General features: G+C 42.3%; 1 protein-coding gene across 13 annotated transcripts in view; it reads right to left on the reverse strand.

The window, feature by feature from the left end:
- The window catches only part of ZMYND11 (zinc finger MYND-type containing 11), a 135,011-nt gene that overhangs the window by 14,419 nt on the left and 107,869 nt on the right, over positions 1 to 12,723 (reverse strand). For 10 of the 13 annotated variants that reach the window (XM_047848053.1, XM_047848062.1, XM_047848059.1 and 7 more), the window contains 5 exons: positions 12,364 to 12,456; positions 10,251 to 10,338; positions 9,438 to 9,493; positions 4,595 to 4,672; positions 3,630 to 3,748 (listed from right to left, as the gene is read on the reverse strand). In XM_047848053.1, coding sequence (XP_047704009.1) covers positions 3,630 to 3,748; positions 4,595 to 4,672; positions 9,438 to 9,493; positions 10,251 to 10,338; positions 12,364 to 12,456 — 434 coding nt within the window. The remainder of the gene's footprint in view (positions 1 to 3,629; positions 3,749 to 4,594; positions 4,673 to 9,437; positions 9,494 to 10,250; positions 10,339 to 12,363; positions 12,457 to 12,723) is intronic. The other 3 variants (XM_047848063.1, XM_047848060.1, XM_047848058.1) reach the window with 1 other exon arrangement.

A 12,723-nucleotide genomic window follows, 5' to 3' on the forward strand; every position in this document is an offset into this window, starting at 1 on the left:
TTTTTGAGACACATTTGTGTCACTAACAGTGCTGACTACCTGGAACTAATTTGTGACCTGTTGGTATTTTTTTTTCTCCTTAACTAATCTGTTTATCCCTTGGATACAAGAAAACTGATTCAGGCTGCTCTTAACATGAGATGTAATTAAGCGTCAGTGTGGTTCACACACACGTTCCCATTCTCCTATAATCCCCTCCATGACTGCAGGGGATCAGGTGCCACTTTTAAAGAGGTTCTCTGGTTATCTCTGGCAATCCGATCTACAAAGACACCCTACAATTCAGGGTAAGTCCAATAAAAAGAGGCAGAATCTAATTTGGCTCTGTCTGCACATCTGTCAATCCTGAAGGCTCTGAACACACGCGGAATCAAATGGCTCGGTAACCTGATGGCAAATGAGCTCAGAATGGTGTGCTTCCTTCCTGCCTGTAGCTCCCTGCCGGCTCCCGGGGCCCCTGGCCACCTGCAGCAGAGATTCAGCCTTGTTGACACAGACCGCCCCGCTACTTTTTCCTCTGGCAGGCCAACCGTGCAAATCCTAGCAAAACCCCGCTTCCAGTGAGTGGGGTCACAGCCACCTTTCTTCCTGGTCCCAGTTTGCATAGGCCCTGGGGAGGGGCAGCACACTCTGTGCCGAGCACACAGTGCGGGCTAGTGTAAGACCATTGATTTATATATGTTTTCCTTCTCCTGCCTATGTACGAAGATGGGATGAACTGGCAAAAAAAGAACACTTATTGGTAGTGATGCTGCCTAACAGTATGAATGCACTCAACACCACCGAGATGTGCACCTGAAAACAGTTATGACGCTAAAAACAGTGTTAGTGAAAACTTGCTGCTAGGCCTTTATTAGCCATCTCCTCTTGGTTGGTAACATATTGCTTAATTAAAACTCATTATTATAACTGTATAAAGATTGCTTTTAATAAATCAAATATGCCAGTAAGATACAGTGTAACTTATAAGGTATGTCCTCATCACTCATTTAGTTCAAGTATTTTATTAGGCACACTGTAACCAGAGAAGGAAAGGAAAAGATTCTGAATTTATAGTAAAATTGTAGACCTGTTAAAGCTGACTCTTGAACAACACTGGCTTGAACTGCAGGGGTCCACTCATACACAGACTGTTTTGACATAGGACAGGGCTGTAAATGTACTTTCTCCTCCTTTACTGTAAGAATACAGCATATAATACATGTAACATACAGAGCAGGAGTTAACTTTACATTATCAGAAAGGCTATAGTTAAGCTTTTGGGGGAGTCAAAAGTCATAGGTGAGTTAGGACTGGGGGGGAGCTGGCACCCCCATCCTCTTGTTGTTCAAGGGTCAGCTGTATTTTCTAAACTAAAGTCCTCAGAGAGCCATCTGTCCAGAATTTTTTAGATTTTTTAGATTCCAGGAAGTAATAAGTTTGGAAGAAAAAAAAACTCTCTGGAAATGGAATTTTATGTTGTAATTTTCTGTTCAGATCACAAACATGCCAAGGACCCAAGGAGATTACCTGAAATATTATTTTAAAATACTATGTGCATTGTATAATGAATGACATAAGACAAATTAACTCACATTATCAAAATACCACTCATGGTTGTAGATACTATAAAGCTGTCGGAAAATGGATGAAAAAATTTTTAATCTGCTAGAAATTTCCGATTATCAGTTCTAACCTAGTAGTATGTTTTTTTTTAAGTAACGAATTCTTGGTTTCTCTAGGTTAACTAATGAAACTTCTTCCCTGTTTGGATATTTGTACCATAAGCTGACTTTTATTAAGTATTTGCTGCACACCAGGCACCGTGCTTCGATCAGAACGTACCAACATTTCTCCAACCCTGACAGAGAAACTCTTCCACGATGTGCTACGGAAGCCCTCATTTTACAAGTGAGGAAACGAGGCTGAGAGGGACTGAACACCGTGTCTGAGACCAGAGCAGGACAAGCACATGCCAGAGCACGAGCCACGGTGGAGCCCGCCGGCCCTCTCCACTGCTACGGAGGCCGCCCTCCGTACCCCTGTCCAGGCCTCCCCACCCCTCCATCCCCGTTCTGATGGGGCACGGTAACAAACCCGATACAATGTGCTGCTACTTCATAATCCATACAGTCAGAGCATTCGTTCTGTAGTCAATGGTGGGATTACCCATGTTTCCTGCCTTGACAGCATCAGCTAGGGATGCATCTATCTCTGAAGGAACGGAACTACGTTTTTGGAAACTTACACTATCCGTAGGTTTCTTGCCACTAAACTTCTATTTAAATTAAATGAAGACTAAAAATTCACTATGGAGAGGAATAAAGTCTCTTGTTCCATAGTTTCTCACAGTGATGACAGTTACATAAAACCCTCACAACTTCAGGCACAGCAGACATTTAAATACTTGGAAAGGCCTTTAGATCATGTAGCTGACTTGCTATTTTTCCCCTTTACTTTTAGTATCTGTGAACTTTCATCAGTGTCCAGTCACGGCTATTAGTGACAATGTTACTCAGAACAATACTTTAAGGTTTTGATATCACAATGAAAGAGGCAGCTATAATTTCATAGTATGGTTCACATTCTTTGTATGAAATACGTAACTATGCAAAAATAAGTTTACAGGGGCGCCTGGGTGGCTCAGTCGGTTGAGCGTCCGACTTCGGCTCAGGTCATGATCTCGTGGTTTGTGAGTTCGAGCCCCACGTCGGGCTCTGTGCTGACAGCTCAGAGCCTGGAGCCTGCTTCGGATTCTGTGTCTCCCTCTCTCTCTGCCCCTGCCCCGCTCATGCTGTGCCTCTGCCTCAAAAATACATAAAAACATTAAAAAAAATTTTTGTAATAAAAAAATAAGTTTACAGTAACAGAAATTTTTACTGTTGGGATACAGATACTGTATCATGAAAACGTAAAGTTTTAGGCTGGGCTGTACACATCTCCCTGGCAACAGGAACTTCAAAATATAGGCTGGATACCATGTCTGGCAGTTCCCTTCCTGTAATTCTTATGCACATCCTTAGATCACAAGGTCGACATGGTCTCCTGCTCCCACGTCGATGATTTTTGTCTGTGGCTTTTAACAGAGCTTTGAAAAGGTGCCTGAAACGGCATCCTGTCTTCACAAACCATGAAGTGGCCACATTCTTAGAGCCCTTCCACACCCGCCTCACCACGCAATCCCAGCACGAGCCTGTGCTGCATCACACCATGTCGGGAGCCCAAACTCCAAGTACCATTTGCAAAAATCGTCGTCCGCTGCCTCGTCAGGCTACATGCTGATCTGCCATATATTGACTAACTGGAACTAAATAAAAACTTTAAAAGCCAAAACAAAACAAAAGGCAAAAATGGCAAAGTATTAGTAATTTCCTATTCTGGGTACTAGATTTCCTGGTTTTTATTAATTTTTTCCCCTGCACTTATCTATTGAACTCTCAAGAAAAAAGGAAAAGATAATTAACCAAATAGAGCAATGGATAATAAATGCAAAAACAACAACGACAACAACAAAACACCGAGGTGATGTGATTTGTTTCTCCAAACTGAACTACAGACTGTTTTCTGCCCTCCCAGTACTAAGGACCATCTGATGGATGCCCCAAGGGTCACTCAGAGGTCAGCCCTGGTGGGCGCAGGATCACGCTTACCTCTGGTGGTGGTGACCGAAGAAGCGAACGTCAACCTGGTTGTCCTCCTTCTGTAGGACCTTGGCTGGCCAGAAACCAAAACCTTTCATTTTGGCCCAAACCAGTTCATGATTAGGTATCTGGAAATAAAATGTTTTATGTAACCATGTTATTTTCAAAGTATTAAATGCACACATGTCATTAATGCTCAACTTAGGAAGTATAGTGCAGTATTTTGAAAACACTGCTTTTTTTTTTTTAACTCCTAAACCCATAGAGCTTTTTTTTTCTCGGATTGATTCTTGCCTTCAAGTAAAGCACCAAAAACTTACAGTCTGCATGAGAGCAGAGATATGGACCCTCATCTCTCAGAAAACACAGCCTGCAGCACTTAGGGACGAGCCAGTCTCCAAGGTGAGACCCCGTGAGTAACAGTGGCAAACACAACACCCTCACTGCATTGTAAGGTGCACTCCAGCACCTGGGAGCCTGTGAGAGATGTGAAAGTCTGAGGTCCTGCTCCAGGCTTAGGGAATCACAGAGACCCCAGAGCACCTGAGGAGCACAGGGGCGTCCTCCACAGGCAGCCTGGCACACCCAGGGCTGGGCGCAGCCCCGACCACAGGCACAGACCAGTCGGGACCTTCCTGAAATTCTGTCATTCCAGGGGACCACACATAGCCACAAGCATACAGGAAGCCTTATCTTTCTTGTGAAAAAAACGGGAAGAGCAGAAGTTCACTCTATTATCTATTAAGGGTTTATTCTGAAGTTCCTCATTTTAAAGTCAGAAATGGGTAATGATGCCAAGTTGTTTCCCCTGTGTTTCAGGTTTAATGCTGACTAAGCCCATGTATATACTATGATACAAAGAAAAATACCTAGGAAGGATTATAATCCTTAAATAAATTGGAAATAACCTTGCTTAGAATAGTACATCACACACTTAAGAGGTAAAAAACAGAAAATCACAAAATTTCACATACACAAGGGTAGCAGAACCAATTGTCAGGACGAGCATTTGACAAATAGAAGCAATTCTTGCAAAGCTGTAGTTCATCCAGCTAAAAAAGAAAAGCAACTATTTTAGCCTACACAAAACATGAGCATCAAACTGTATAAAACAGATCCATGTAAATTAGCATTCTCTCTCATGTGCACAGATAGTCCTGAATTTTTCTTCCTTAGAGATTACATTTTTCATTTCTCAATGAATACTAGGAGAGCCTGCCACATTCCTGTTCAGACCATCTCCATGGTCCCAGACGGGCCTGGAGCAGAAGACAGGTCCTCAGGAGGTCTGGCCTCCACTCCCAGCCTGGCTCCCGCCCTCCTTCTGGTTCATATGCACAGTAAATGCTAGTTCAGCAGACAGATCCTTCTGGTCTACCCATCTTAAGTACCATTACCAATAAAAGCAGTCCTTACATTCCCTCATTCTGTTTTAGTCCTTGTTTCCTTTCATAACACTCTTTCACGTCTTGTGAAGAAACATATTCTGTCCGTTTCTTTTTTGAGCCTCTTTCTTCAGAATGTATATTCTGAAGAATATAGCCCCATGAGCAAAAAGCAGTACTTCAATCACCACTTTATCTCTCCTAACACCCTGCACAGCACATAGTAGACACTCAATAAATATTTGTGGAAGGAATGAAAAAACAAAGGTCAAATTTTATCAGAAAACAAGACTTTTTATATAAATTTTCAGGTGAGTGTTTCAAATAAAAAAGACTATACACACAAATAAAACCTCTAATATGCTAATATGTATTTTACTTATTGTATAAATAGGAACTTTTTTGTTTTTGTGGGGTTTTTTGCTGTGAAGTCTATATAGGATCTTTCATTCAAAGAGGGTAACATTGGGGTGCCTGGGTGGCTCCGTCGGTTAAGCGCCGACTTCAGCTCAGGTCATGATCTCGCGGTTTGTGACTTTGAGCCCCGCGTCAGGCTCTGTGTTGACAGCTGGGAGCCTGGAGTCTGCTTCGGATTCTGTTGTCTCCCTCTCTCTGCACCTCCCCGACTGGCGCTCTCTCTCTTCCCAAAATAAACAAACATTAAAAATAAAGATTTTAAAAGAAAACAATTGTAACAAAGAGAGTAACATTTCTGCACTGCAAAGGAACAATCAACAAAATAAAAAGGCAACCTACCGAATGGGAGAAGATATTTGCAAAAGACATTTACAATAAGGGATTAATATCCAAAGCATATTTAAAAAAAATTTCACAACTCAAAACCAAAAAGAAAAAAATCCAGTTAAAATATGGGCAGAGGAACTAAAGAAATGTTTTTCCAAAGAAAACACCCAGATGGCCAACACACACAAGAAAAGACACTCAACATCACTCATCATCAGAGAAATACAAATCAAAACCACAATGAGATACCACATCACACCTGTCAGAATGGCAAAAATTAACACAAGAAACAAAGGGTGTACGTGAGGATGCAGAGAAAGGGAAACCCTCTTGCACTGTTGATGGGAATGCAAACTTGTGCAGCCACTCTGGAGAACAGTGTGGAGGTTCCTCAAAAAATTAAAAACAGAACTAGTCAACAATTCTAGGCAATTGCACTACTGGGTATTTACCCAAAGAATACAAAAACACTAATTCAAAGGGATATGTGCACCCCGATGTTTACAGCAGCATTATTTGCAATAACCAAGATATGGAAGCAGCCCAAGGGTTCATCAATATATGAATGGATTATACTATTCTTTATGAGGCCAGCACTGTATCAAAAACAGATAAAGACAATAAAAAGAAGAGAAGTATAGGCCAATATCCCTAATGAGCATGGATATAAAAATAACAAACCACCACCACCACATCCAACAATACATTTAAAAAATCATTCATGGGGCACCTGGGTGGCTCAGTCGGTTAAGTGTCCAACTTCAGCGCAGGTCATGATCTTGTGGTTCGTGAGTTCAAGCCCCACGTCGGGCTCTGTGCTGACAGCTCAGAGCTTGGATCCTGCTTCAGATTCTGTGTCTCCCTCTCTCTCTGTTTCTCCCCCCACTCACACTCTGTCTCGCTGTCTCTCTCTCAAAAATAAATAAAGAATTAAAAAAATCATTCACCACAATCAGTGGGATTTATTCTGGGGATGCAAAGGTGATTACATTCATAAATCAATCAATATGATACACCACACTAATAGAGAAATGACAAAAATCAAATAATCATTTCAATAGATTCAGAAAAAGCATGTGGCAAAGTACAACATCCATTCATTATAAAAACCCTCAACAAAGCAGGTGTAGTGGGAACATGGTCATGAAGACCACAAACTACAGCTAACATCATCTTCAATGGAGAAAAACTGAGAGCTTTTCTGCTGAGATCAGGAACAAGACAGAGATGTCCACTCTCAACACAGTACTGGAGGTCCCAGCCACAGCACTCAGGCAACAAAAAGAAATAAAAGGCATACAAAGGCATACAAATGGGCAAGGAAGAAGTCAAACTTTCACTATTCGCAGACAACGTGATATTCTAAGAAGAAAACCTGAAAGACTCCACCAAAAAACTACTAGAACTGATAAATTGAGTAAAGCTGCAGGATACAACACAAATGTATAGAAACCTGTTGCATTTATATACACCAATAACGAAGCAGCAGAGAACAATTGAGGAATTGGTCCCATTTACAATTCCACCAATAAGACACCTAGGACCAAAGCCAACCAAACAGGTGAAACACCTATACTCTGAAAATTATCGAACACTGATGAAAGAAACAGAAGATGGCAGAAACGGAGACATTCCACGCTCATGGATTAGAAGAACAAATCTACTGTTAAAATGTTGATACTACCCAAAGCAATCTACACGTTTAAAGCAGTCCCTATCAAAATACCATCTGACATTTTGACAGCCAGAAAAAACAATCCTGGAATTTGTACAGAACCACAAAAGACCCTGAATAGCTAAAGGAACCTTGGAAAAGAAAAGCAACACTGGAGGCATCACAATTCCGGACTTCAAGCTGTATTACAAAGCGGTAATCATCAAGGCAGTATGGCACAAAAACAGACCCACAGATCAATGGAACAGAATAGAAAGCCCAGAAATGAATCCACAACTATATGGACAACTAGTTTTCGACAAAGCAGGAAAGAATATCCAATGGAGAAAAAACAGCCTCTTCAACAAGTGGTGATGGGAAAACTGGAAAGCCACACGTGGAAGAACGAAATGGGACCGCTTTCTTACACCACACACAAAAATAAATTCAAAATGCATTAAGGACCTAAATGTGACACAGGAAACCATCAAAATCCTAAAGTAAGACACAGGCAGTAACCTCTTTGACAATGACTGGAGCAACTTATGAGACGTGTCTTTGGAGGCAAGGGGAACAAAAGCAAACATGAACTACTGAGACCCCACCAAGATAAAAAGCACAGCGAAGGAAACAATCAACAAAACTAAAAGGCAACTTACAGAATAAGAGATTATTTGCAAACGACGTATCAGATAAAGGGTTAGTATCCAAAATCTATAAAGAAATCATAATACTTCACACCCAGAAAACAAAAAATCCCGTTAAGAAATGGGCAGAAGACATGAATAGACACTTTTCCAAAGAAGACATCCAGATGGCCAAGAGACACATGAAAAGATAGTTCAACATCACTCATCATCTGCAACATATAAATCAAAACCACAAGGAGATACCACCTCACACCTGTCAGAATGGTTAAAAGTAACAACACAGAAACAACAGGTGTTGGTGAGGACGTGGAGAAAAAGGAACATTCATGCACTGTTGATGGGAATGCAAACTGGTACAGTCACTCTGGACAACACTATGGAGGTTCCTCAAAACCTTAAAAGTAGAACTACGCTGCAATCCAGTAATTGCACACTAGGTATTTATTCAAATGATAGAAAAATACAGATTTCAAGGGCACACGCCCTCCGATGTTTACAGGCAGCACTATCAACAACAGCCAAACTATGAAGACAGTCCAAATGTCCATCAGTAGAGGAATGGATTAGGAAAGAGTGGTACACACACTTACACACTAGAATATTATTCAGCCATAAAAAGAGAATGAAATATTGTCATTTGCAACAATGTGGATGGAGTTAAGAATATTATGCCAATTGAAATAAGTCAGAGAAAGACAAATACCATGTTAGCTCACTCATATGTGGAATCTAAAAAACCAAACAACAAAAAAAATAAAAACAACTCCTAAACAGAGAACAAACTGGTGGTTGCCAGAGGGGAGGGACATGGGTGGATGGGTGAAGGGGATTATCGAGTACAAACTTCCAATTACAAAGTTAGTAAGTCACAGAGCGGGGGGGGGGGGGGGGGGGGCAGGGGGCGGGGGGGGGGGACGGGAAGTGCAATTGGTCACGTTGTAATAACGCTGTGAGGTGACGGGACCACACTTGGGGGAGCAGTTCAGTGACGTATGGAAGTGTCAGACCACTACCCTGTATAACTGGAACTAATATCACACTGTATGTTAATTACGCTTTAATTTGACAGTGAAAAGGAGGGTAACATTTATTGAGTGTCTGCCCAGTGCAAGACATTTGCCTGCATTATGTAACCAACATCCCTGAGAGCAGTTACAGAAAAGGAAACATACTTTATTTGTACAAGTTACTTAACCACTAAATCTAACTCCTAGGATTTCTCTGAGAAAATTCCCTCCTTGATTTGCATTATTTCCCATGTATTTCAAACATGGAAATAAAATTATATTTAAAGGAAATGGCAAAACTGAAACATATGTAAGAGTAGAATTCTAAACTAAGTCTGGAAAACAGCAGGAGTTTAATTATTGGGAGTAAGCAGTACCTCGTGACAGGTGTCTTTATACAGCATCCGTGCTATGTCAGCCTGCTCGCTGTCTGCTGTAATGAAAGGCAGACAGTATCTATTACCACAAATCCAGAAACACAAAACTGTCGAAAGTAGTACAACCATTTGCATTTTCTTTCAGTGTGACTAGAGTGGACATATACCATTTAAAATGAAAATGGCTATTTTAAATGAAGTTCAGGGGCACCTGGGGGGCTCAGTCGGTTAAGCATCTGACTCTTGATTTCTGCTCAGGTCATGATCTCACGGTTCATGAGATCGAGCCCCACATCGGGCTCTGTGTTGGCAGCATGGGGCCTGCTTGGGACTCTCTCTCCCTCTGCCCCTCTCCCCTGCTCTCTCGCTCTCTCAAAATAAATAAATAAACATTTTTTAAAAATAACATAAATAAAGTTCAGGCAGCCAAACAACATTTCTATAGACAGCTGTAATGTTATATTCAACAGAATACGGATCCTCTACATACAGAGTGCCTTCTTTCTTTTCCTTCAAATGATGGGACGTTAATGGAAGAGGACCAGAATTAAAGTGCTTATAAAAAGCCTCTCAACTAAGCTTATATATAAAACTATAAAGAATAAAAATATTTTCAGCACTTAGTACTAGAATTCTTGGCCAGTCAATTTTATAAACTATAACCACATTACCAACGTTGAAACCCTGACATTATTACTTACAAATCATTAAAGTATCAATTTTTTGAATGTAATGTTTTATAAAAGGTATTTGCCAACGCGAAGGTTAAGTGGTATAGAGAAGCATGCACAGAAAAGAAAAAAACCCTTCAACCTCCGTAGAAAATCACTGTGTTGTGGAGAAGCAGCTGAGCATCAGCTTTGAACTCTTCATAACTGCGGTATTTCCCTTCGTTCACTTTCTGCAGAGGGCGAGAAACAAAATAGCAAAGCGTTAACAGCTAGAATGTTTGTCTGCCTTATGCTAACGGGTTATTAGCGCAAGGGGCATGGCAGAACCTTCCAGAATGTCGCTATGTCCACTCCCGTGTCCCACGGCACGGATGGGACACGCGTGAGGACACCGATAAGCCCACCTGCGGCTGGAGTGCGGCGTGCAGAGCACTGGACCGCGGGCAGCCCCCACCCTCCTCTGCACTAAGTCAGCCGCTGAGCTCCGCCAAAAGCCGGGGCCTCTCACTGCTGCTGGGCTGCGTGGAGAACGAAGGCTGTGGTCGGTGCAGATGGTAACTACACACCTACCATTTTTCTGGCACAGTCTTACAGAGACTGAAAGCAACAACCATTGGCCTACGTGACGCTTTCCCACAAAGTCCGAGTTGTTCCTCTACACACCAGGTCAAGGCAAGGCTTTCTGCTGTGCTAGACACGTGTACGTGATGGATTATGGAGGGAATTTGAGGGTTTTTTGCAGGCAGGCAAAGTTTTTGGAAGAAGGGTATAACGAGTTATTTAGAAGTAGCAAGGAGGCGTTTTCTTATCCTGGTAGCACTTTAGGAAATCAGCTTGGAAAGGACTTAGAATACTAAGGCCTCTAAACAACAACTAAGATCCTGTCTTTCTGCTGAAATCCTCCAAGGCCCACCTCAGTGGTGCTTTCTTCAAGAAGGCTTGCAAGATATCCCCTGCTGGAGGAACCTGCCTCCCTTCTGGCATCAAGGGTCACAGGCTTAGTTACAGATACTGAGTCCCACTGGGAATTTCTGACCGTCCCGGGCTCGGTCCTCCCAGGCACTGGCAACGTCTAGAGCTCCCCCGGTGACCTGATCTACACCCAGATGGAGAAACTGAACCCAGGTTTCCCAAAGCATCTTCGTGATTTTTGAGATTTGCACCATCACGGCCTGTATTTTGGTTTGAACTGTAAGCTCCTGATGGGATAAAAATCATGCTTTCCTCTGTATTTTCCTTACAGTGCTTTCTGTTCACGAACAGCACCTGCTACGTACAAAGCTAAGACACCATCAGTCCAGCTGGTGTTCTCTACGGATCCGCCGGGATCAGACTAAGGGAAGCTTGGAAGGAGCAGAAGCGGGGGCAGGAAGGACTGTCCCGTAGAGACCTTGGGGTTTAGGAGAAGAGGCTTTGCTTGAGGACAGGAACTGGGGCAGGAGGTGAAATGAAAACTACTTGTTTTTATTTCAGACTCTGCCAGCCTCTTTAGAGGGAACACCCTTCATTTACCCTCATTTCCTACTGAGGTAATCACCTGCAGTCTTTCTCAGCTGCCAAGGGGACTAAGAAACTTGTAAAATAACTTAAAATTATTCCTATGGTCTCCCTATAAGCTACTGTGGCCAACCACGAGATCTGAAATTCAAAAGGATGCATAAAGTACAGAATTAGTAATTCAGCGGCCCTAACTGGGAAATGCGTTAAAATGTTCTACTGGATTTTACTGCAATTTGTAATTACATGTTAACAAACCCATTACAATACTCAGCTACAAAAGGTAAAATCAAGAACTCTGAGAAAATTGTTTTCTGGTTACATAATCTTTGTGTTGTTCAAGTTCACTCTGCTGTTTCCCAGGACTCTGGTCCTAGACTCCAATGTTCCCTTGAGAAAAACTCCTGAGTACCTGCTAGTGCTAGGAAACCACGTGCAGATAGGAGTCCTCGAATCTGAAATATTCAGTTGACCAGGCTCTACACGCCTCTCCTGGGATCAGCAAGTATCCAGAATCTACAGCTGCCTTAACACCAGGCCTTTTCGAACGGGACACCTGATCTGCACGCACAGTAAAAGCACAAGGCATCTCAGTAGCAGCAATGCCCCTGTAGGGGCTACACCTTTTAGGCCCTAAGTAGAGGACGAGCAGGCACACACCCTAGGGGGAATGGCAACAGAATCATGCTCAGCTGGGAGTTGTGAGTCATGTGGGAGCTACGGGTGTATCAGAAACCGGACAGAGGGCCTGGCTTTACCTCCTGTATGGTGGGGACGTCCACCGCTGAGTGCACCAGCCTCCGATACATTGGGTGTTTGTTGTCCTTCCCCTTCTTATTGAGGTCTATAGCCTGAAAGGTCATTGAGAGACGGGTGACACAATTTCTAAACACTTCAGAATTAACTGGAAAAATGTACATGCACTATATATAGTTCAATGTGGCATTTTTGGGGTTTTGATAGAAAGAACAGTTATTTTGGAAAACGCCACTTTACTTTAGACACTAAGTATCACAATATTGCTGGGCAATAACTGCAGTAATACGGATGGAGCTAGAAAGTATTATGGTGAGTGAAGTCAGACAAAGACAGATACCACATGGCTTCACTTGTACATG

The sequence above is a fragment of the Prionailurus viverrinus genome, unplaced genomic scaffold (assembly GCF_022837055.1).
Source record: "Prionailurus viverrinus isolate Anna unplaced genomic scaffold, UM_Priviv_1.0 scaffold_51, whole genome shotgun sequence".
Classification (NCBI taxonomy): Eukaryota; Metazoa; Chordata; class Mammalia; order Carnivora; family Felidae; genus Prionailurus; species Prionailurus viverrinus.